This window comes from Exophiala oligosperma, assembly GCF_000835515.1.
Source record: "Exophiala oligosperma strain CBS 72588 unplaced genomic scaffold supercont1.4, whole genome shotgun sequence".
In the NCBI taxonomy this organism is placed as follows: Eukaryota; Fungi; Ascomycota; class Eurotiomycetes; order Chaetothyriales; family Herpotrichiellaceae; genus Exophiala; species Exophiala oligosperma.
The window spans coordinates 3,394,064-3,418,620 of NW_015622821.1; the positions used below are offsets into that span (position 1 = coordinate 3,394,064).

General features: G+C 51.0%; 5 protein-coding genes across 6 annotated transcripts; 2 read left to right on the top strand and 3 right to left on the bottom strand.

Annotated features, from left to right (window-relative positions):
- Positions 1-641: 641 nt before the first annotated feature.
- On the bottom strand, positions 642-2,622 carry PV06_05313 (uncharacterized protein). The gene has a single exon (XM_016406303.1). It carries the CDS (start codon positions 2,248-2,250, stop codon positions 1,129-1,131), a length of 1,122 nt encoding a protein of 373 aa, XP_016264509.1. The 5' UTR covers positions 2,251-2,622; the 3' UTR covers positions 642-1,128.
- Positions 2,623-6,406: 3,784 nt separating this feature from the next.
- On the top strand, positions 6,407-11,732 carry PV06_05314 (uncharacterized protein). The gene is made up of 4 exons (XM_016406304.1): positions 6,407-6,876; positions 6,948-8,326; positions 8,383-8,492; positions 8,540-11,732. The coding sequence occupies exons 1-4, from the start codon at positions 6,834-6,836 to the stop codon at positions 11,361-11,363; spliced, it is 4,356 nt and encodes a 1,451-aa protein (XP_016264510.1). The 5' UTR covers positions 6,407-6,833; the 3' UTR covers positions 11,364-11,732.
- A 1,234-nt stretch (positions 11,733-12,966) lies between these two features.
- PV06_05315 lies at positions 12,967-15,663 on the top strand. Of its 2 annotated transcripts, XM_016406305.1 has the most exons (3): positions 12,967-13,697; positions 13,762-14,479; positions 14,542-15,663. In XM_016406305.1, exons 1-3 carry the CDS (start codon positions 13,628-13,630, stop codon positions 14,639-14,641), a joined length of 888 nt encoding a protein of 295 aa, XP_016264511.1. In that variant the 5' UTR covers positions 12,967-13,627; the 3' UTR covers positions 14,642-15,663. The 2 variants fall into 2 exon arrangements, with proteins under 2 accessions (XP_016264511.1, XP_016264512.1); XM_016406306.1 differs by having other exon boundaries at positions 13,762-15,663.
- Positions 15,664-15,991: 328 nt separating this feature from the next.
- PV06_05316 (uncharacterized protein) lies at positions 15,992-20,301 on the bottom strand (the record flags this gene model as incomplete). The annotated part of the gene is made up of 2 exons (XM_016406307.1): positions 15,992-20,148; positions 20,215-20,301. The coding sequence occupies 2 exons, from the start codon at positions 20,299-20,301 to the stop codon at positions 16,090-16,092; spliced, it is 4,146 nt and encodes a 1,381-aa protein (XP_016264513.1). The 3' UTR covers positions 15,992-16,089.
- A 1,802-nt stretch (positions 20,302-22,103) lies between these two features.
- PV06_05317 (uncharacterized protein) lies at positions 22,104-24,534 on the bottom strand. Its single transcript, XM_016406308.1, has 2 exons — positions 22,819-24,534; positions 22,104-22,762 (listed from the first exon to the last, which is right to left on the bottom strand). The coding sequence occupies exons 1-2, from the start codon at positions 24,486-24,488 to the stop codon at positions 22,258-22,260; spliced, it is 2,175 nt and encodes a 724-aa protein (XP_016264514.1). The 5' UTR covers positions 24,489-24,534; the 3' UTR covers positions 22,104-22,257.
- Between the last annotated feature and the right edge of the window lie 23 nt (positions 24,535-24,557).

The following is a 24,557-nucleotide window of genomic DNA, read 5'->3' on the forward strand; positions in this document are numbered from 1 at the left end:
TGTGCACCGGGTAAAGATCCTGCAGAACAGTAGCGAGGACGAGTGAATTGCGTGTTCAAATGTATGTCCCAACCGGTTTGCAAGCGAGGAAGGCCCCGAAGGGGGGAGTGGGAAGGGGAGAGGGGGGGTGTTTCCCCCGCCTTGGACGACCATGACGACGACATCACCGGGGGCAAATTAGGAAACCAAGTTACCTTACCTACGGAGTACATAGGTAAAGTACTCGGTCAAAGGTACCCAAGGTACTCCGTACTGTAGGTACTTTACGTGTCCTCCATACACTACTCTTTAATCCGTATATACTCCCGTACCTACTCCGTACATATAGTACTACTCACACCCTTCCCCCCCCCACCAAGTCGATTATACCTTGCTGGGTAAATGGACGACCGACAGCCAGACTATCGACAAGGGTATTTCCCTGATTGTTTTTTTCCTTTTCATTTTTTGTTGCGTTGCCTTGTTTATCCAAAGCATCATCATCATCATCATTGCACAATCTCTGTACAGCACTTTACGGAGTGGACGAGAGTGAATCTCCACCTCATGCTCTTATCAATTACCTTGTGTGTGTACGGAGGTACTTCTACAATGGTTTGGTAGATACGATGAGTATTACTTTAGAGATAAAGTAGGTAGACTTGGAGGTATAATTTCCTTGTTTCCATTAGGTAGGTATTCTCTAACCCAAGGCATTTCTTCCCTTGGGTCTGGAGTCCAGGACAGAACCATCGTTTCGAAACTACCTACCTTACCTAGGTAGAGGTAAGGTAGTCGACTCATCTTAGCCCAGCTAAGAAAAAAGGCAGTTTCTCAGTGAACAAGGTGAAATTCCCACCCATCATTGTGATCAATTTCGGTTGAACATCAATCACGCCCGACCACAACACAATCACATAAAACCACCTTTCGTGCCCCATTGAAAACCTTCATTATCGCCATTAATACTCCCCTTTCTCTGGCCAAAAGGGGGATCATTCGACTTGTTGCGAGCCAAAAAAATAAATAAAGAACTCCCCTTCACAGGTTCACCCTGGCGCCCCAGAAGAAGAAAAAAGGAAATCCGTATCCGTAGCTGTATAACAAGCCGGGTTGAATTGAAAAGAGAAGAACCAACAACCGTCATGATCAATCCTCAATATCAGGGTTCGCCACGAATAATCGAACACCTGCTCCCATACTCATTGTCCGTTCGTCGACGCTGCCACGCCGCCGTAGGTCTTCGGCCACTTTAGCCTGTTCCATTGCTCTTTGCACAGAACTGGGTCCAGAGAGATCTTTCAATTCACCAAAAGAATCTTCGTCGTCTCGATCTTCCTGCTTGCTGGCTGGCGTTTCTTCCGAATGTTCTGGAATACCTCGACTGGGGGAGGTTTCGCCATTGGGAGGCGTGCTCGTACTGCTGAAACGGCCTTGATCCGGTCTGGGATATCCACTGCGGTATTTGGCGCTGTTCGTACTGCTTCGACCGCTCCCTGTTCGAGCGTGTCTCATGCTGTTGTCTCCCAAACTCTGAGCTTCTTCGTCGTCCCCCAACATTTCGTTCGCGCTGAGCCGGAGCGGTACCGACGCTCCATTCAAATTGGCCGGGACATAACCAGGAGCTTTTGGCACGCCGCCGTGTCTGATCTTGCCCACAACCCCGCCTGAATTTATGGTGCTTGTACGACCGGAATTGTTGACACTTTGCACCTCAAGTGCAGCTCTCTGTTTGGCGGCCTTTTGTGCTGCTGCTAACCGAGGGTCCGTACTCTGGGCTCGGTCGCACCACACTGTGGCCTTTTGTTTTCGCATCAGAGCGACATATGAGGTAGGACTGTTCGTCGCGATTGAGCGCCCCGACGTAGAGCGTCGTGGGAGGCTGTTAGCCGACGCGGTGGTGCCTTGTCGCTGCATGTTCATGTTGTGAGAGGCGGAAGATTGGCGGGAGTGTGAGGATGAGGTGACTCGTGAGTGAGCCGGAAGAGGTTGCGAGGTTGAAGAGGAGGGCTGTCGGAAGGGAGCGGCGGCGTTGGTACCGGAAGAGATAGTTCGAGAGTGCTGGTGGCTGCTCAGTCTAGGTGAGGATGTTGACTGAGGAATTGTTGTCGGATTGTAGGTCCTGCGTTCGGTCCGGGTGTAAGCGCCTGGAGGCGTAGAATGGGCGGTCCGGACTGGTAATGTGGCAGGATTAGGAGGGTGCGGGCGTGAATAGTCGTAAGGGAGTGTTGGATCTGGGATGTTAGACCCAACTACTGTCAGAACGCTCATCGAGGTGTTGTTGCAGTGTGTGTCTCTCTACAGTAAGAGATTCCTCGTAGCTGAGAAAGGTGGAAGCCGGGAAGCGCAGGATGAGAAACCGAAGGGCTTGTGGTTTTGACTTTCACCAAATGCCAGTGGTGGGGATTCGGATTTCAGCTGCAAGTCACAGGTCAATTCGTGCCGTCCAGCCGCTACTATTGGCTAATAGCGGTAGATCCCAAGCATGGACACTCGTGTTTAAGTCCTGCCGTCTGCTGTCGATCCTGGAAATATCTTGCGGAACGATTGTGCGGAGGGGGAGGACAATAATGAGGACGGCAGAAGCGGTGTAGATATAGACGAGGACCAGGCTGGCAGTGGAGAGAGAGGGAGAGGGTGAAGGAGGATCGGAGTTGAAGCAGGGTACGCCGCAGGTGGTAGCGAGATGATGTATTTCGTCTCGTCCTGTCTCGTATTCTTTGGCCAACCCCTCTTCCTTTCCAGGATCTGGAGGCCCGGCTACTGCTAAGTATAAAACGAAGCTTCGGCACCCGGAAGAACAGGGCACCTGTGGACCAACGACGATGCAGTGAGTGTCAAGCCAAAGTCCGAGCGCCAAATTGAGGGTGCGAAGGGTAGTGGACGAGAGGTGGCAGCCTTATAAAGAAGACTCGGTAGTGGGAAAAATGGGAAAAGATAAAGGTCCCAAGGGGGGATCGTGCCGGATATTGAGGCGCTTTTCTAGACCTCTTATGGTTATGGATGCATGCAAAGGATTGGCATGGATCAGAGACAAGGATTCAGTTGAGGATGGACAAGATGATGATGCTGTCGACACCTGTTTGGCCTTGGGGACGACCAGGTACCTTGAAGTGAATACAGTGGTTATGCAGGCGTAATCGTGGCTTCAAAGCGCTGACGGGTGACATGCTACACAGTTCGCTAAATACAGAGTACGAAGACCTAAACTCATAGCAATGCCATTTCTGATGTTTCATTTCTGATTTTATTTTTATGCTCCGTCCCCATCGCCATCAACACCTCCTCCTCCTCCTCCTCCTCTTCATGTCACCGTCGTGTTCGTTGCGAGAAGGTTCCCGCGGCGGGGAAACTCTGAAGAAATACTCCCCTGTAAAATACGAGTACAGCCCACTGCAGGGTATCCCACCCGTCTCCTTTGAGGGAAAATTCCTCACTCGAGGCCCGTGATTAGTCCATGACAATGTTTTAGTTCAGGCATTCAGCCGGCCATGCCACTGAATCCCACGCCAACGGGCGGTACAGCCTAGGCGAGCTGAATCCTCCTCTCCTCCACTCCACCCGGGCGTTACTCGTCATTCAGACCCTCCCTCAACTGCCTATAACGTCGACTTCCATGGGCCACCGAGCTCGATTTGACCATATTGAATAGCCCTCATGGCCAATCCCTACAACTTCGACGCCCGTCTGGGTTCATGGCAGCCGCATCGCGTTCCAATCCTTGTTTAAACCCCCGACCAGCCCTATCGTGGTGCCTCTATCTCCTCAGCAACAACAATATTACTTCCCTCCTCCTGGACCCTCTTTGATGTACCTCGCATGGTCGGCACAGTAAAGGCCGTGAGCTGGTCAGACGGACAAAGTGCTGCAATGCAATGACACACCAAGCATTGGTTCAGCCGCATGCGCGGATCTCCTGATGTAGTGTTGTATCTAACTACTCCGTAACAGTCACCACTACTGCCGTACTCGTCCCAGACAGAAACAGACCCATCTGCGCGCCACTCAAAACAGCGTACTGTACGTCGAGCTGCTCGCTTCCCGCTTCTCCACGTTGCCAGGTTGGTGACGGCCACTGCCACGCGAAGCCAGTACGTCAAGAAATTGTTGGAAGTCTTGTCGAGTTAATCGAGATCACTTGGATCTAGCTATGAATATTTCTGGAGCACAAAAGTGGCACTGCAATTGTCTCTACGTCACAGCGGTTTCACAATTCTCTCCATTCTGCTAAAAGGCCACTGTTCCCACTCGTCCTGTTGACAGTGGTGCCAGTTTCCCAGCTTCCCGGGCCTTGAGCAAGATAAAAACGTCATGTTGCCATTCGGCTTCTCAGGTTTCCTAGATCCAGAGAATCGAGCACCCGTCGGCCGTGAGCCGGTGCCTGATCGTCCGGCAGGCCACGGAGAAAATGCCAATCTGAACTCAAAGAATAGGAGACTTCATTGAACAAATCATCACGGCTCGGCAAATTTTACTCAAGGCTGGCGTGATGTTGGATATTTCGATGATATCGTCGAGCCAAGCCAAGACATTGATGTTTGTTGCCGCTACTCTGGGCGCTGCTTTGGTGTGGGCTCACCAGGCATGAGACATCCTAGAGAGAGGAAGATTACGGTAGGTGAGAGATTCAGTCTTTCGAAGCTGAATCCCAAATTGCTCAATGTATTCCCTCGTGTGCACTATTTCGTTTCGACTTGGATGTCCCAATTTGTCCTATTCTACAGAGTCAGGGTTGCTGTATGACACTATCGTTGAGCACCTCACTCGCAGTGCGAATGTTGAAAAAGTTGCGGTTCGACTGAGTGCGTTACCAGCTGTTTTAAGTCCAGATATGATTCTGGGGCTGCGTGACTATGTACGTGGTGAACAACGATTGCACGATGAAATTGACGACGCCTGCAGCTCCGTCCGCGATGAAAGAGCTTTCTGTCGTGGATGCCTGAGCCATGTCTGGATTAGCAGGTAGATATCTATAAAATGACATTTCTGCAACTCCTCCCTACAATTTTGTCGACCGTCATGGGCAACCAATTACTCAATCACCATGGAAGAGTGAGATATAGGTGACCACAAGTCTCTGACCAAATGTAGCTCGTGTCACAACTAACAAGATCACCTCATTAGAGTGACACAGACTGATCGTTGACCCAGACACCAATCTGAACACTTGCTGACGATACAGCCCAGTGGCAGGCACCGTGTTACTTCAGCTGGGCAAAACATCGGCTGTTTTGGAGCAAAAATACGCTGGGAAGTGCTGAAAAATGAATCATGACTCTCCAATGCGTCCAAACATGGCCGTTGGTACCACCTGCTAATTAAACATACGTCGACGCCGCCTGTCGGTACCTGCGTACACATAGTACAGAAGTGGTTCTTTACGGAGGAGGTGGTCAACCGAGAAGTATTCGATCTGGGAAGGCCGTTGCAATTGCCAGCGCATTCATGCGGGATGTCGTGGGTCTCAAGCAGGGCGGCAAAGACGTGGCGTTGTCGGTGAGCCGGTGACCTTGCGAACGACACATGGCTGAAGATCTTCGGATTTCATTTCAAGATCATCATCACCTGCTACTCCATACGAGGGGTCTCTCGAGAACTTGGACTTTGTCCAGCAGTCTTTCTGCTCTGATTGACGTGGCAAATTCTACCAGCAAGTTAAGGAACAGGCGGAGGAAGCATTATCTGCAGGGTACTTCAGCAGTACTTTCTGCTCCAACTCCGTCCGCCAGTACTTATAAAAGTTTCTCTACCTGTCCACCGAACCAGTGTTTTAGGGTTTATGAGATTAGATCCCCATACCCCTCAGAACCACTCCTTCCCAGGTCTTCTGTCGTGGGATCTTCAAAGGCAACTCGTTCACCATATGATGCCACGCCACCCAGTCGTCGCTAAGGCAGTGAGATACACCATTCCACACAGACACAGCAGATCAAAAGGCATTTCTCCATTTGTTGCTCGTAGCAGCTTGTACTGTGCCAGTCAAGCGTCGTAGACTACTCCTCGCCACCCTACCTGAGAATCCGGGGATTCAGCCGTAGCCTCTCGCGCACCGCCAGTCTCTCGAGCTTGCTCTGGGAATAACGGGCCGGAGCGTGTCGAGTGTACCAGAGTGCGTCTCGACATGGGCAATGAGTGGTGCGAGGCATGCTGAGATTATGTCCAGGGACGAGTTAGAGACGCCGACTAATGCAGCCTGCATATGCATTCGTTGGCAAGCCGGGCCTGCAAGTCATCCGCTCGATGCGCTGTGCTTTGTTCAACTCTCGATGCGTGATGTTGCGCTGTACTGGCAGTATTTTGTGGCCCCAGAGGGACCGGATCTCGTTCACTTTTACGCGCCCGACAAGAATATCCATGTTGTCGCCAGGCCTGGCAGTTTCTTCGTGTAAATACCCTGAATTCAAATCGTGGGTTGACAAGAGGCCACAAATAACCAGCTTCAAGCGAGACCATTTCTCCCCCGCATCCACGCATCACGCTTTCACGCTTCACCCTTGAGCAACCCTTGAGCTGTTGATTGCAGCCCCATCGTGTTAGAAGAAAGTGACCGAGAGAGAGAGAGAGAGAGACAGAGAGAAGCTGGATCGTCGAGGGCAATCGTGACAATCACAGTCAACCTCTCCGAGTCACGAGCATCTTCAACCAATTCCAGCGCCGACGCATGCAAATCCCACCTGATCGACCGTTAAGGATTCGTCTCGCCTGTTCTCCTCCCTCGCCTCACTCCTACTGCGGCATCTCCACGCCGCCAATGTGAAGCAGCCATCTGCTAACGCCTTATCTTCTCCTTTGGATTAATTCTGGCAGCGTATGTGTCGGGCAACGGCCAAAGCTGGGATGGAAGTCGCCATCGTATGACACCCCTATTTGGCTCTGCCAGTGTTCGAGAAGGTCGAGGTCCGTCACTACTTTTTGCCTTGTTCCGCCCTGCGGTCATGGACATATTGCTGACCTTCTCGTCGCTGCAGATCGAGCAACTTTCCCTCCCCGATCCTATCCCTCCCACAATGCGGATGACGATGCCAAATCTATGTCTGGGCCTGGACATAACAAGAGCACCTTGCAGGAAGTCCCGCAGGTTGGAAGCTCCTCCCGTGAGACCACTGACCACCATGCCCAAACGAGAGATCGCCTCGAAGGGATGGCCCCTTCAAACCTGCAGATGAAGGCTGGCCAGAGCCCATCGAGCACCATGAGCGAATACGGGAAAGGTGTCAATGTGTCCCACCGCGAAATTCCGTTTGCGCATATGCGTATACATTTTGAAGATTTTGCGAATGAGCTGCGCCTGCACAGGCATCAGGAGCATCGAAAACGTATACTCTTCCATCGGCGTGACAGGCTTCGCACTGCAGTAGCGCTGTCTTCACGCTTGCACCGAGTGGGATCATGGCTTCACGATGGGCTCGTAGCAATCTCTCGTCAGTCAGAGGCAAATGGCTTCTCAAGAGTACATCAGCGCATGCAGGACCTGGCCGACTCGTGTTTCTCGTCCTGGACACACGAGATCAATGCGTTCGAGCTATCTCCTGATATGAAGACGCCAATCAAGGATTCATTCTTTGCGCGGTTACCGGCCTACTCGCAGGATGACTGTCTCGAGCTCATTCATACCCTACGAAGCAAGCCTCGGTTTCTCGTAGAGCGCTTCAAAGCCATGTCTCCCGCACAAATAACTTCTCTCTCCACAGCCCCTAAATATCGCGAACTCTCAGAGTCCGTATTGACATCTTTGTCTCAAAACAGCGGGAGAGGTTCTCAGAAACGTCGAATCAATGCCTACTCGAAAGAGCTGGAAGACTACTCTTCTTCCTTCGAGCGAGCGAATCCTTTGTCCTTCATAATACACAACATCTACGGGCCCTTCCCAGACATCAACAGCAAAGAAAGTCGATTGCGATTCTCTACTTGGTCCTCTGTCTGTGCAACTCTCATGGTAGAATCGCAGCATACCTTTCATGCCTTGATTGGTCAGCTGCTCAGTGCGTTTGCAAACATGTATTCATGGCAGATCAAGCCCCGTCTTGAATTGTATTTGATGAGCGTTTTGCAAAGAGGTGCGTTCCTACTTGACATGGTTGAACATCCATTCCCGACTTTGCGATCCGAATTCTCGCTATTCGATCCGTTTAACACCCAGGAAGCCCGAAGCTTCTTTCAAGAGGCGGTACAGGAACTTTTTGATATTCTTGCTTGCGATGAGGGTCTACCTATAGGTGCACTGAGTCTGGGCCGTGCCATCATTGCCAAATTGCCCACGGAGGAATATCAGAGTCAGTTCCGTGGTCATTTCTTCTTCGAATGGTTTCTCCGAGATTTCCTGCGAGTGGCTATTGCTTTTCCTGAGGTATTTGCTATGCACATTTACACAGTCTTCTTTTCGGCAGATGCTAATTGGCGAAGGATGAAAAGTTACTGCACCAGTTTCATGTCAGCGACAGGGCAAGGTCATATCTGCTGCACACCATTTGGGATCGCGCTTATAGTTGGGCCCGAGATGCGTTCAATCCAATGTACTGATGCCTTTCCCTTTCTCAAGGACGGGCTAACATCTCCTTAGACCTGCCGAGCCAGAAGACCTGGGCGTGAAGAACTGCGTGTCGAATATGATCAACCAGTTAGATGCTGAGGTAAACTGCTTCGACCCATATCGCGCCGACACGCCTGCTTCCACGTTGTCTTCTGAAGTGTTCATCAGCATCTCTGCTGCAGACGTCGTTCACACCCTCGAAGCGTTGAACCCACAATACATCCACACTTCAAGCCCCTGGGACCCCTTTCTGAGCTCATCCCATTCGACCTTCAGCAGGCAGTACGCCCATGCTAGCGGTAGATTCGACACATTGCGACGTCGCATATTGGAGGCAATCGAGCCTGGCCAGTCCTCGAGAACCATTCATCCTTGTCAAGAGAACTGGGCTTTGATAACTATTTCGGGGAATGGGACCCCGGTACCAACGCGCTCCATCGAGAAGCTCGTAATGCCGGATGGGCTGGGTAAGCTTGATCTAGCTGAGAAAGCGGCGCTTCGACTGATCGAAGGGACCTCATCTTCATCTGGTCGCGAAAGTGCCGTAGGAATCTCTGTCGAAAGAATGAGAGGGTCGAGTTTATCGAGACTGTTCGCCGAGGAAGCGAGACGGGCTCTTGTCGGACACGATAGCATAACTTCGATGTTTTGGCACGACGCTGTATCCTTCTTGCGCCGATCGTACCCCCTTACGGTGTTGACAGACGATGACACCAAGGTCCTGGCACCAATGTCTGATAAGTTGCGGATGAGCCATCTACGGCTAGGTAAAGAATGCCTCCGGCTTGAGCAAGACGTTGCCAGACTCGAGGCTTCTTATGACCTGGCAAAGTCGAAGATGTCGCAACTCTCCACTTGGCTGGAGAAACTCCGAATCAAATTATGGTATAGAATGTACGTGGTGAGTTCTGATGCTTACGAAGATGCAAAGAATATCTCTGTGGCATTGAACAATATGGCACTGCCAGTGTTACATGCAGGTGCCAGTTCTGGAGGAGTGGTGCGGTCATCACAAACTAGTCCGCAAGGTACATCAGTGACATCAACGTCGTCCCTATTCGAGCAGCCAAGAGTCGATACGATGAGCATTTTAAAAGCACCTGTGGAATACGGCGGGCCCAGAAAGCTTGCCGATTCACAAATCGAGAGTACCAGGCATTGGCTCGAGCAAAATCACTTGGACAATTTCTGCAAAGGCGAAGAGAGAATCCATCGGTTCTGCATGGAAGTCAGCAATGCCACGAAGAGGCTGGTCGGTGAGACTCTCAGTGAGAGCCCGGTGCTCTGGTCAAGTGAACTTTTCGCACGGGAGAGAGAACGATATGAGGTGCATTCCACAGGGTCTTTTAGTGCTCAACCCAGCAGTCGTGCACCCAGCGTATGGAGTGAACCGCTCTCCTCGACCTCGTATCCTTCTCGGTCAACCTTTGGAGGAGGGCGAGCATCCTTCTATAGCCAAGCTTCTGGAAAGCTTCATCTCGATCTGGCCTCTATGATCAGTTCACCAGGAAGAGCAAATACTGTGACGACGGTCGACTCCAACAGCAGCATCTGGTCGCCTCCGATTTCCAATCCAAGATCCGTGACCTCGGTCTCATCACAATCAAGGCCTGCGTCCACGTTTGAGGATTCAAGCCTACACCGCCTGGCAGATCACAGCGTGGAGAAGGCGGCGTTTCTGGAAACCCTTCACCACGATCTCACGTGTCTACTGTTATCCGACCTCGCTTGTCCGGTGTGGAGTTGTGGAAGCGAGACTGATTCTTGGATAAGCACAATATTGCAGACCCCCAGCATTCAGGAGCGACTAGCCCAAAGGTCCGTGATGGCGCATCTGCTGTCTACGCCAAACCTGCTCGGCCACGCTGTGCATGCTGCTGCCAGGAAGCAAAAAGGTCGACTGCAGCGTAGCCAAAGTTCAGCGCCAAGTCCATCGCAGCATTCTGAACATCGGGTTCCGCCAAAAGATCACCTCGAAGATGTTCTCGATATGACAAATCCGGAACCCGATTCTGACGGATTTTCCTTTCGTCACGGTTTTGACGACGTGTTCATGCGAATCAGCGAGCATGTCGACCCGAGTTTGAAGCTCGAAGCTATTCACGACCTGTTGACGCTGTCCCAAGCGTGCCAAGAACGGTGGCCCAGCTCAGGTCCCGACCCGGCGACTCCTGCCGCAGCAGTCCGCAGGCAGAGTCTCAATCCAAGCGTACTTTCTTCTAATCTTGAGCGACAAAGCAACAGCCAGGCCATGATAGCCAGCACTGCCCGTACGGACGCCAGCACAGAGAGCGAAGTGGTGCAATTCCTGAAGAGGCTGCTGCTGTTGTTCCAACCGAAGACGATATTTCGAGACTTGCAATACGTTGCTGCCTTTGTATCATCCGATACGCTCAACGACACGGAGATCGGACGGGCGTTTTTGCAGGTTGGGCTAGCAGCTTTGGCGTGGAAAGACGAAGTCTGTCGGGCGATGGTCGATGTTGCTGACCGGATTGTGGCTAAAGACTCGATCAAACGCAGAGTTCAGCGTGGCGAGCGCAATGAACCGTCGATTCTGAAAGCTGCCGAGTATTGGGTGATAGCTGCACGAGAGGGCAACGCAATTGCGCAACGAGAATTGGCCAGTCTCTACCTTAGCCACCCCGAGGTACCGCCGGTCATCAGCGTGCCTCTCTCTATGTCCGCGGACATTTTCAAAAGCGACATGTTGTGGGAGGAACAAGAGGGGTCGCAGCGCAGTAGTCAGACGATGTGTTTGGCATTGCACTGGATGCGGCGAGCAGCGGAAAATGGGGACGAAGTGGCACAATTAAAATTGAGGGAACGTCGCACGGGTCTTTCGATTCGATGAAGCAGGGTTGTTTTTATTATCTGACACTTTATTCTTGCTTACATGGGGAGTTTGAGGCATCATGCCTCTGTTCAGCTTTCTTGGGTGGGTGGCAAGTATTGTTCTTTTGCTTTTCGGCCACGATATGGAATGGATGCAGGGGTCTGGAGTCTTTTGTGTGTGTCCGTGTTTGACGTACCCCCGTACAGGGGATTTGGATGGGACCAGGCATACTTTTTTGATACACGTGTACTTTGACGGGCGGCCACTTGCTGTTTTCGGGGAGGCGGATGCAGTGGACAGTAGGGAGTATACCCAGCAGATAACAATCAATGAGAAGCATGAAGATTTCGACAGTGGAAGAACGGAAGGAATCTTTGAACATTTGTGGAATGGCAAAAATGAATTCGAACCTGGTTTGTATCGTACAGTATTGTATCCTCGTCCCATGCTCCCTCGTGGAGCGAGGCATGCGCTGTCATTGTCTTTGGTCTTTCCGAGTCATCGGTCGCGAGGGTCGTGGACCCAGCTTAGGTCACAAGCCGGGGGTGGGTGAGTTGTGATGGAATTGAAACGCAGCGAACCGAGACGGATTCTACGGAGAGGGGTTTCTTTTTGTGGAATCTTTACTCTGTACGGAGTATGAACGAATCAATCGGGTAGGGGTAGGAGTGAGGCCAGGGATGATTCAGGCACATGTTCGAATGAGCCAGGGGTGACCCTTGTGTGTTTGTGTGTGTCGCACAAGATAGATTGTTTTCTGGAAGGGGGGGGGTGTCACAGGTAAGGGGACCCAAGACGACGTCGTCGCGCAGGTGACAGGGCCACCACGATGATATGGTACTTGTGGGACGAGTACTTGTGGTAACCCGTTGGTCGCGTTGGACGAATCGATGACGGGTATTCATGTGGATGGAGACCACCCGACAAACAAATTGATGGATTTGATGCATGATGATGTTGCTGATGTTGATGAGAATGAATTGAAAGCCAAAGCGACAAACATGATGAATAACCTGCAGTACTCGCTCGCAGTACGTGGTACTACGCAGTACGGCAGTACAGTATTTACTGTATGTAAGTACGAAGTACACCGTACCTAAAGCACAGACTAGTTCGTGATAACGAGTCATGATCTGTAGCATGACGTATGGTCTCCAGTTAAAGTGTGCAGTGTGTGAAGACAAGAGAACCCAACCCTTAGCGAGGCTAAACGCCCTATAATAACTTGATACTATATGCACAAGTCACCAAAGCTGCCGCCTAATTTATTGAGCGTTGACTACCTTTAGTACTTGTACTGTCCATACCTACATACATATATATTGAGGTGCTCGTACTGTCGACGAATGGGCAGATAACGCAGTAGATCTAACGAGTACGGGAGTACTCCGTACAAATCATCAAAATGGTACTTGACATGTGTCACTATTAATTCCGTACTGTACTGTACAGTTTTGTTTTTTTGTGATGGGCATGTGACTGACACTTGGTCCCTCTCGGTTGGGCCGTTTGTTGGATGGATTTGTGTACTCCGTGTACTGTACTGTAGGTAATAATAAGAGTGATCAAAAAAGGTATTGCCCCTCGTATTTAGAGTCATCGATAGGGACCAAGTTGATGGGTTCAGCTTTGCCTGCTGCCACATGCTTGTCGTTCCTGTCAATTGTATCATCATCATCCATCATCCATCATCAGTCAACCCAACGACAGAATACCACCTGTTGGGCACTTTTCCCTCTGCTCAACGGTACCTCCGAACGAGTAGTAAACTGGTGTCAAACAAAACAAAATCCCTGTCCTGTCCTTGTTGTCACTGACTCCGTATCTTATGATCAACATCCGGTCGTCTGGGTAGCACCAGACTTCTTTGTCACCGACTGACTTGACTTCTTTTGCCCCTCGGATCCCAGTTCCATCATCACATCCATCAATCCTCTCTCCATCTTCCTCCTCCCCTCCGTCTACCCGTCAAGTTTTTAAAACCCACTTGTACCGCCCGGTCCTTCGCCCACGCCCGCCATTTCCATCACACAAACCTCTCTACGAATACGAAGTACCACATTCAACTTTGTTCTCCAAACTTCAGCTTCTTCACTCGGCCAACTTGCCTTGCGTCGGCTGTCCCGTCGACCCCGTCAACATTACCTTGTGATTGACCATTTGCTCATTTCCCACCACACACCTCGTTCACACCTCATTTCTACAACCAACCAACCACCACCACCAACAACAACAACATCCGCCAAACAACTTCTCCATCTTTCATCACGATCACCGCCAGAATGCCCGTCGAAGTCCATCATTCACCTCCACCCTTGCACCATCCGAGTTCGGGTAACGTTCGACCGAAAGGTTGGTGGTCAACAAACAATCAGCCGTTCCGGATCTCATTACTGACTTGCTCCTCCTCCCACAGGCATCCTCAAGAACCCCTCGTTCTCCTCCGCTAGTGGCCGACCCGAATCACCTACGAAAGAGACCTCCCACATCCCTCCCACCACGCCCCTCGACCCCCAGGAAGAGCGAGAATTGACCTTGCAAAACACCCTCCAGAATGCCGGACACCGCCGTTCCTCGTCCGCCGCCAGGCGCGCTTCCGCGTCTCGACGTCACTCCTCGGCCGCCGCCGCCGCCGGCGAGCACCAGGACGACCCGGACAAGATGCGGTTGAAGTGGGACGAGGCCAATCTGTACCTGGCGGAGCAAGAGTCGGGAGGCCGGATGAAGATCACGGAGCCCAAGACCCCCTACCAGTACGGCGACGCGATGGAGGAGGACGAAGAGGAAGACGTGGCCATCGACCCCCGCTTCGTCAACGTCGACGAGGTTGAAATGGCCAAGAACAAGCCCGACAAGAAGCACCGTGAGAGTGAGATCCCGGGCCTGGAGCTGGGCGAGCCGGAGGACGATTTCGTCGCAGGATCCGCACGGGAAGACGACCGGATCATACGGGCGAGCAGCCTTTCGCGGGAAAACAGCAAGGAAAAGCATGTCAGTGTCAGCGAAGGAAGTGAAAATAACGGCTTCGCCGAGCAGGTCGGAATGCCCACCAGAGAGGAGGCGGAAAAGCACCGACAGTTTGAGCAACAGAGAAAGAAGCATTACGAGATGAAGGACATTAAAGGTCTCCTGGGGTAAGTCTTCTTCTTGTTGGTCCGGTGTCGGGTAGAGTGTTGACTGGCAATGCCGTGCACAGTCACCCAGAAGAATTGGACGTGGACGACGACGATGAGGCGACATCTCCCACGTCCATGCCCAAGAGACTGCCTGAAAGATCTGTCAATGGCACACAATAAATGACATCTCAGGATTCAGTTCAGAAGCTCGACGTTGTCGATGGATTTTTACAAACACAACATAACTCTCATGATCTCCGAGAGGAGGGACATGAGCATTTTCCCTTGGCCGTCTCGACCCGAGCACGAACAATTCCTGATGTTCACGTCTCACGATTCTCATCACACGACCCTCAAGTACAAAGTTCCACGACACCAAAGTTTACTATACAGGGTCTCATTTCCTATGTTTTTTTTGACGACAACCAGTACGAATTGAATTGAATTGTATCGAAATTGATTCTTTTTTTCTTCCCGGTTTCATGCATTGACGACCATCGACCAAACCTGCTCCCCCTTTTTTTCCGTTCTTTTCTTGTCACAACATGGCTTTTTTATCTAGTTCACACACACCTGCCTGGAATTGCGACATTCCCTCCCCTCGACCATTGTCGAAAACACGTCAACCATTCGACCGGGATTTTCTTTCTCCCCCTTTTTTTTTCTTTCTCCTTCTCGGCCAAGAGCACAGACTATGAACGGCCACGGCAAAGGAAACCAAAGCATGAATACACGGACCGATGAAGACGTTCTGAACATCAATCAATCAATCATCCTTGTCTTGTCACGACCTCTTTTTTGTTGTTTTTTGACGTGTTCCCGCCAACAACACGCGACTCAATCGCTCGAACCCCGGTTCTGAACCCGCATCATTTTTTTTATCAAAAACATTCCATCTGGATTGCCTTCTTTTTTTTTGGTCCTCTGGGGGCGGCGGAAGCAGAAGCAGAAGCAGAAGCGCAAGCAAAGGATACGTGGTCGTTGAACCTGTATCGTGGATGAATAAGGAGAAACCCACAGCAATACGGGTGTGTGTGTGTGTGTGCGTGTGTGTGCGTGTGCAGTGTTTCTGAGGACCTCAAGGAAGGTGCTCGTCAACGGGCCAAAAGCTTGGAAAAGGAGGGGGGTTGGGTCGAGTCGAGCGGATAAAGTTGACAGAGGTACCTAGGTATCGAGTAGGGTATATTTCCAAACCATGGGGCGTCTTTCCTTTCGTTTCGAGTTTCATTTCGTCTTGTCTTGATAACGGGGAGACTTTGGCCGCCAGAATTGTCAAAGAGCTGTTGCGTTGGTGTTTGATGACAACGACGATGGCCCCCCCTGATGGGGAACCCACTTTAGACGCCCGTTCGACGACGAGTCCAGATTCTTTACTCGACCTTCTGAGCGGTCCATTTTCCCCCCTACACGTAGTGATGGATCAAAATATCCGACGAGGTTCACATCGTCTTCTATTTACGGGTCATGGCTGTTTATTGAGCAAAAAGGTCATGGCATGGCATGGTTGTTCATTATATCCTGACATTCTGGCTCGGTATCTTCCAACATCTCACCTATCCAGTTGAATCCAACCCCAGACAGACAGACAGACAGACAGACCAATGTAAATCTGAATAAGTCAACAACCGTCACCCGATCCACAACCTCCCCAGGATCAAACTCTGCACGACATCCTCGTTGCAAATGACCTTGACGTTGGAATGAATTTTGCCTTCACCCCCTGGGTCAGCTCCTTCCCTTCCTCCACCACCGTCAGACCCGGCTCCGGTCTTGTTCGCTTTACCCAAAGTCCGAGTCTTTTTGCCTGCCTTTCGCGAAATGCGCACCGCGGCACTCTCTTCGAACAAGGTCTTTGCACTGCCAATGTCACGATCGTCGACGAACACAAAAGTATCCTCGTCATCAGAAGAATCCCCCGTCCCACGAACCTCCGCTGTGGCACTCGCCAAATCCGACACGCTCACAATCTCGCCCGCACCAAGCGCTCGGATCAGAAACACAAACGCCCTTCTTCGCTTTTCGACTTTTTCACCTCCGCTTTTCATTGCCACAACGACCCGAGCGCCATTGAGGATACGTGCTCGTGACTCAATCATCTCATGGACCTTGAGATTCGCTGCTGGGTCAAAGGATAAGACTCGTGATCTCGTTGCGCCCTCCAACTCGGCACATTCGCCGGATGGCAAAAGGTACGTACTCCAGGTAACCAATTCCTCCGCGTGCACGCAAGACTCGATCCACCTTCCACTAAGGCACGGTACGCCCAAAGCAAGAGCTTGCATGTACTTCTCCTTGCGAGATTGTCTGTCGGCGAGGAGCGCCGTAAATGACAAATCTGCATGCTGAGCCTTCATTTGTAACGAGTCTAGTTCCAAGAGGTCGAGAAACGATTCCTTCAATACCAAACCTCCTTGTTGTCGAATCTGACGTTCAAGCTGGTCACGGCGCGTGTCATCGTCGTAGGATATTGCAAATGCCATATTTGTGAACAATCCTTCCACGACGCACGTTGACAATGATAGGGCGGTGGTCACTGCAGTCGTGCCTCGGCGATTGCGCGATGGCGGCGAGCATGGAGTCGAGCTACATGGTGCCGGGGTTGACATTGCTGACACCATCGGCCGAGGAACAGTCGTCTTGTGCTCATAAAGCCGGTCTTTCATCTGTCCCCACATGTTGCTATCCAAATATATCGAGGAGATCGGAACTTCCTTAAGCGCTTCAGTTGATACATCTGCTGGTAGACTCTTCCGCTGTTTCGTAGAGACAAGCAAAGTCTTGTAGCCTTGTATGTCGGTCAGGATTTGATCTTCGCTCTTTGGAGCATGGGCAGAAATCCTATTCTTGAAGGCCTTGATAATGTATGGTACTTTTGGGAAGCCTTGAAGGTTGACTTTGATCTGGTCCCCCACGCGTAGGTCTAGACTCCGTACACCATGTTGATCCAGTTCTTCTGGATCGTATCCTTCCCATTGAATGCGATACCGGGTCGGATCAGCGTCGGAAAGCCCGAGACATGTTGCGGGATAGTATGCACGCGTTTTGCCGTTGAAGCACGCGAACACCACATTGGGAACCGAGGGGTTTTCTGAAACTTGTTCGACGACGGTGTTCAATGCTGTACCCAAATTCTCAAGATGCTGTGCTGATATATCTTCACATTCGTCCGCAATGGGCGTATGCCTCGAGGATGCTGTGGTTGCCTTTTCGGGAACTTTGCGTCTTTTGGCCGATGTTTCTTGTGCGTCAGCAGGTGACAGTTGCTCCCTCTTCTTGCGCTTCAGAGACGAATTTGGTCTGGTCAGAGGAGCCTTCTGAGGGGGAGATGCGTCGAGATCCCATTGTGACCGTCGGGACTGGGCATCTGCAAGTGGGGTGTGTGGTTTCGAATTTTCCAACGCCTTGGGAGTTGGCTTACGCAACCGTCGAGAAGAATGTATAGTGGTCTGGGGTGTTGTTGAGGCCAGATCCAGACTATTGCCGTGCAGATTCTGATTACGACGTTGCTTCATCTCATTATTTCTCTCCACTGGATGTCCATAGTTAGAAGCATTCTCCGGCCCTTCCACATGCTCGGTATTCTCCTGCTCTTCAGGTGGGACATGTATGTGCTCGGTAAATCTGGAAACGGAAGGATTATTAAGTGGAGGTCGCTTAGATGGACTCTGGAAGGCTGCATCAAGGTGAAGCGCATCCGTGACATTGAAGCTTGGTTGTGACTTCAAAGGCGAGGGTTCGGCAGCGATCTCGGTCATCCGTCTACGATTGCAGCTAGGTGTCGAATGCCCGTTAGAATCACCGGTTCCTATGTCCTCGCCGTTCTCTTGCTGTTTGGAATGCTCTATAGACTGAGGAACCTGCGACTGGGCGGTCTCGAACTCTCCTCGACTCGTGGTGTCCGGATCGCTTTGTTTGGTGCTGGCATCCCCTCTGGAAGGCTCTGTCGGTGGCTCATTCGAGCTAGTCTCAGGTATTGTCCCTTTTTGATGAACAGGAGAATTGGATGCAGCATTTTCAGGCATGGCGTTGGGAACATCCTCCGACAGCCCATCGGGAACGTCGTTTGCTGTAGTCCTTTCTTTTTCAGAAGCGTCTGTAACTTCTATTCCCGCAGTGGGAGACTGCGGAACAAAATCAACACTTCCAGTGCCAGGAGTAGACTTCAGTGCTTGACTAAGTTTCTGCATTCGTCGTCGAGACTGCGAAGACTGAGAGTCGGCAATTGCAAAAGGTTGCGAGCTGTGCATCGCATGCTTTTCAGCACTAATCCGCCGGTGGTGTCTCAAAGACGGACTGTCCTCAACTTCGGAAGGATCCCCATGAGCAACACGGATCAATCGTGCAGCTGTCTCAGGAACTTGACTCCCATTGCTCAGGCAGTTTTCCTTGTCGTCATCGCCGTCATTCAACGCAACCATGACTTGACTTGAGCGCGCTACTGCTATCTGCGGGCTGTCTTCCAAGTCTGTTTCTTCTTCACTTTCTTGAAGTGGATCCGGCGAATCTGCCTTTGTTGGGCTTGATCTATCTGTGAACCTGGTTATGCGTGAGGAGAGCGGTTCAATGGGAGAGCTACGACGATTCTGTCGAACAGGGGATGATTTTGACAAGGACGGCCTCCGTAGCAACCGAGTCGAAGGTGAAGACAGTCGCTGGAGTGACACTTTCACCTGCTTCTCGATTGCCAGTCGTCGACGGTATTTGGTCATAGAATCTGGCTCTTGGAGGTGAGCAAATACATCATCTTCCTCATCGTCAGATGCTTCTTGTGGTTCGGGCCCCGCGTGTTCACGTAAAGCCAACTCTTCCCTGACAGATATGTACCGTGATGCCGGTTCCGTAGATGCCCTTTTAAAGGCAGAGATAGGTCTCATCGGCGAGCTGGTAGCTGTCACAGGACGTGGTCGCAGCTCAATATTCGGAGAAGGTCGATCAGACGGTATATCACCATTGCCATTGTTGACGAATGGCGAAGTGTCTGCTTGAGTTGCTGCAAATGCTTGACTCAGACCCATGATGTTTTCCTGTTGGTGCGAACCGCCTCCCAGAAGAGGATTGCGTGGTAGGACTGGACTGTCAATAATGTCTCCATCGTAGCTTCTCTTTTTCCCTGCAGTCGCGGGAGTCTTGAAGCGCTGAGATTCGGGAAAGCGGGAAAGCGCAAGTTGAGTCTGTGTAGGAGAATATTCGACTGGCTCGGAGTCCAATTCACTGGGACCATTCTTTGGCGACACCAGGCTGGACAATAAATCAATGTGTCCTTCATCCCCCTCCCGAAGTGAGAATTGTGGAGACTCTTCGTCGTCTTCTTCATGGTGCTCCCTTAGCAATTGGGCTGCGCTGCGACTTCGACTCTGTAAAAAGGAAGTATAATGTGACTGAGACAGCTCTTGCGTAGGGGCATCGCTACCTTGGCTGGTCATCTTCTGGACAGGTGTGGCTCGCCTCTCATGAGTGATCGCTGGTCGAAGGAACGTGAATGGACTTTCGACATTTGGGAGGGACTCGGATTCAGGAACGATGCTGGCGAGTTCAGGTACCGTATTTGTGGCCGGGGTGGTTATGATGGGGGACGGTTCAATGGGGGACGGTTCAATGGGAGACAATCCGTCGAGAGCGTGTCGGATGGCTTCAAGCTGTCGTTGCGGGACAAGTCTGCGATCTGACCCTGGCTGGTCTTGGATCGACTGGGATGGCACAGTTAGAAACAGGACTCGATGCACAATGAGCAGGGTTGACTAATTGCCACTCACTTCCTGGTCATGGAGGACGGCGAATTTAATGCTTGATACGTCTAAACTCTCACTTTCCGAATCAAGAAGGATGGGCGCGGCCTCCATGATGGTTTTTCAATGCGCCAGATCCATGCGAGAAAAAGTTGTCGTGTGCACTGGCAAAATCATAGTAATCGAACAAGTGCCAAACAAAGATCGCGGGCACGAGCGCGTGCCACTTTAGACGCGCATCAGAGGAACCCGTAAATGTTAATTATGATGTGGGGTAAAAGTGGTGGTTAACTACATGTACTGTAAACAGCCATCACGGCTCTAGTCCTAACAGCAAGTGGCTATCTCATCACGCTAGAAAGAGTCTAGTGATGCTAGCACCTTCAAGCTGGTTAACAACTGTACAAGGCTGTGTGTGAACTGAACAACCTCCAGCCGTACTCGAACCGACTTTGGACTTGGAGGTATGTACCTTCTCGTGCACACCTTGAATCCTTTAAGCCCTTTCAACCCATTATACAGGTCTTTGAACGCTGGATACAGGCAAATGTAACCGCAAATGAGTCCACTCAGCACCTAAATGCGCCGCGTCCAGGATGGCGAGACCAGAACTCGTACTCTGATGCCAACAGCCAGCATGGCTTCTGAATACGTGGCACCCCATTCTGCTGGTATCGGACCGACAAATATATCCTGACTGACGTTGGTAAGGCTTCTCAGGCCGACCTGATCTATCGAAGGGAATGCGCATATTGTGGATGGTCGGTGCTTCACACGCCGACAACACCGACGCACTGCCATCGGTGGTCGTAATCCGACACGACACGCAAGGCTGCGGCCTCTATCTTTATCATCTTCATTTTTCTTGGCTGCCCAACCACCCTCCTTTCACGATAGATGAGATGCAAATGTTGTTGCAGAGTCCGACGAGGGATACCAGATCAGGACGTATGAATCGTCATCATCCGGCGGTGTCCATTATCTTGGTGATGATGCGTCGTCAAAGCCGTCCGGACATCTTTACTGGCTGGGTTCCGCAGATTCTCCCAATATGGTTGTTCCTGAGCAGATAGATACGGTCATGCTGCGATGATCATTGCAAGTCGTCGGCACATCGAGGCAGTAGCTGACCTCGTTTGGGGCCTAGCCAGAGAGACACAAAGATATAAGTAGCCATGCCTTCCTCGACACTGACCTCAATATCAGGCAGCAAGAGAACAGTACCATCAATACAAACCTTGAATCCTAAGACATCCAACACGAAAGATAAAAACCCTCTGGCAAGATGAAGACCTCAATCCTCGCCGCCCTTGCATTCTCTTCGCTGGCTTTGGCCTCACCGGTTGGCCCTTTCCCCTCCAACCTTAACGGCACGACCACAGCGGGAACACATTCTTCCCTTACCGCAGCGGCTCTCAATCCAACCGGAGAGTCTGTCTACGTGAACAGCAGTACTCCATTCACCAGTGGCATCTTCGCGAGAGACACTAGAAGACGGAGCCCCCAGGGAGGTTCTTTCTCAGCTGGTACTTTTTCCAACGGAACCTTTCCAACTGCGACATCTGGGATAGCTTTTCCAACTGGGACTTTCACCGCCAACCCTTTCACAACAAGTGCCTAATTCCCTCTCACTATCGTGTCATACGTTATCATGACAACAAAAGTTCATCAAGTTGTCGCCGAAAGAACCCCGAGACGCATCGACCGATATGATATTCCTTGATCAGACGCCTTTACGATTATTCTACGATTTGATTAGACGAAATGAGACACCCTTCACTTAACCTCTGTTATTTACGTCGATATAAATAATCATTTCTCGGTATAGAATACACCAACGAGCAGATTAGAACGGACCTTCAGCGGCAGGACCTGATGTTACGGGTAGACTATTACATTGAACATGATAGACCAAACAGTTGTACAACTCAAATTCAGCATGTCATAATACATTATTCCTTGTACTCCCGTATAAGTCCCAAAACGTGATACCTGCGTTAGAGCAAAGCCTTTATCCGTAACTGTTCATCAAACCACACCGAAATCCGATCGGGAATGGAGCGGGTTGAATTACACACCACTCCTGTACACTTGGCTGCCACCACTTCTTAATCTTACAGTCTCTCTGCGCTGTAGGACGTGTAGTGCTCTTGCCAATGCTGCCTCGCTATACCCTCGCCCCTGCACAAATTCACGCCTGAGCGTTGCCAGGCTCGTACTCCAGCCGATGGGAAGACGTCGTCTAAGTTCTTCTTCTACTTTACCTACTTCGTCCATGAGCTCGCGATTCGCGCTCATCCCGCCTGCGCCTTCACCTTGCGATACAGCATCCATGGTACTTGCAAGGAAGAGACGAATTGCCTCATCCACGTGGTGTTCCTCGGCAACCGGTGAAAGTGTCAATTTCGCAAGTGATTCTGTGATACGAATGATGGCTTCGAGCTGACGAACGGTGATGGGAATCGAAGATCGTACGTTGCTGTTCCTTTCGGCACGGGCGACACGGTCACGAATGGAAACAAAGTGGGACGACAGTTTCTCTGCTGCAGTAGCCGAGAGACGAGGAGCACATCGCCTATTTACAGCGTCAGTTGTTTTCATTACTGGCGTCTTGAGAGGTCCTGAACTTACGACTTGCAGAAACTGATGTATCTCTTCATCTTCTCCACAGAAATCTCTGACTCCGCCTGTTCCTCGACACCTTGGTTGCCCATATGAATGCTCATAACGTGCTTGGCAATAGTTTCGTCACGATTTCGATCGTGATCATCTCGAACAATGAAGATCATATCAAAACGAGAGAGAATTGTCGTCTGGAAATCGATGTTCTCGCCAGGAGACTTGAGGTCATCATAACGCCCGAAAATAGGATTGGCGGCAGCAAGGACTGATGTGCGTGCGTTGAGTATGGTGGTAATGCCAGCTTTCGCAATAGAGATGGTCTGTTGTTCCATGGCTTCATGAATCGCCACACGGTCCTCGTCCCGCATCTTGTCGAATTCATCGATACAGACTACACCGCCATCCGCGAGAACCATGGCGCCACCTTCCAGGTAGAATTCGCGTGTCTGTGTATCGCGTTGGACAGATGCTGTTAGACCTGCGGCTGATGAACCCTTGCCAGACGTGTAGATTGCAATAGGAGAGACTTTCTCGACGAACTTGAGGAGTTGAGACTTCGCCGTACCAGGGTCACCAAGCAGGAGGACGTTGATGTCCCCTCGAAGTTTCATACCGTCAGGGAGTATCTTTTTGGAACCACCCATTAAAAGGCATGCGACGGCCTTCTTGATGTCCATATTGCCGTAAATTGAAGGGGCAATGCAACGGGCGAAGCGATCATACAAGTCCGGTGACCGAGCCAATTCTTCAAATTCCTGCACTTCTTCATCGGAAAAGCTAGCACCACTGGCAGAGTGGTCGACGTCTGTTGAGATGCCAACAGCTCGGAGATATGGATTCCGAATGGCAATAGCATCCTTCTTCGAGCCTTTATTTCGTTGGTAAATTGAGAAGACACCCATTATCGTACACCTCGAACCAGGAACAACTCGGTTTGTCAAATAGCGGTCCGCCGAAACGAGAATGTGTCTGGGGAGTTCGCCAACGGGTACCTGATCTGGAGCCTCTTGCAGCTTAAGAATCTGCTGATCCATAAATTGAGAATCTTCGTGGACCACGAAATACGGGTCCATTGGACATGGATCTCCCGACTCTGTCCCGGGATTCTTAATTCTTCCACATGTCCTTGGTAGAGTTATGCCTGTAAAACCGCCCTCCACAGCAATTTTTTGAACGTGTTCGCAGTTGCGGCACTGGATGTTGAGTAGTGTGGCTTTTGACGAGAGCGTCGATGCTCCGATGACGATGCCCGGTATACGGACCAGGCGTGAGACGTTCGTCGCGTTAAGATCCCGGATAGAGATGTGGTCGACGGAGGAATGAAGAAGGAGTTGGTGTTGAGGAAGCTCGACATCGGTGGTATGTGGGAAGACGATTCTTTGCGAGCATTGCTTCAATGCGGCTTCGAATAATGGAATGGTGTCCGATGGATCGGTGGTTAGCCGATGCGCGAGTTCTTCGTTGTACGAGATCAAATGGCTCAGATCGACATCGCAGTAATATTGTTTGACCAGTACGTTCTCCCGGATTTGATCGCGGTAGATGTATGTGCCGTCAATCTGGAAGGCGAGGATGAACTCCCTGAGTTTTGCTTGCAACTCTGTGCGCGGTTCTGATGCTTCGTCGGGATGAGCAGGAAGTACACTCAGCGAGTACGCAGATCGACTGTCTAAAGCCATATTGAAGTTGTTGCTGTGGTTATCGAGTGTATGAGATTGTGTGGTGTTGCATGAGGGTAAAGGGGACAC

Coding starts and splice junctions, on each gene's coding strand:
- PV06_05314 (XM_016406304.1), top strand. CDS start 6,834: ATGACACCCCTATTTGGCTCTGCCAGTGTTCGAGAAGGTCGAG. Junction 6,877..6,947: donor CAGTGTTCGAGAAGGTCGAG/GTCCGTCACTAC, acceptor TCGTCGCTGCAG/ATCGAGCAACTTTCCCTCCC. Junction 8,327..8,382: donor TGGCTATTGCTTTTCCTGAG/GTATTTGCTATG, acceptor TAATTGGCGAAG/GATGAAAAGTTACTGCACCA.
- PV06_05315 (XM_016406305.1), top strand. CDS start 13,628: ATGCCCGTCGAAGTCCATCATTCACCTCCACCCTTGCACCATCCGAGT. Junction 13,698..13,761: donor GGGTAACGTTCGACCGAAAG/GTTGGTGGTCAA, acceptor CTCCTCCCACAG/GCATCCTCAAGAACCCCTCG. Junction 14,480..14,541: donor GACATTAAAGGTCTCCTGGG/GTAAGTCTTCTT, acceptor TGCCGTGCACAG/TCACCCAGAAGAATTGGACG.
- PV06_05317 (XM_016406308.1), bottom strand. CDS start 24,488: ATGGCTTTAGACAGTCGATCTGCGTACTCGCTGAGTGTACTTCCTGCT. Junction 22,763..22,818: donor TACATCAGTTTCTGCAAGTC/GTAAGTTCAGGA, acceptor CGCTGTAAATAG/GCGATGTGCTCCTCGTCTCT.
- PV06_05313 (XM_016406303.1), bottom strand. CDS start 2,250: ATGAGCGTTCTGACAGTAGTTGGGTCTAACATCCCAGATCCAACACTC.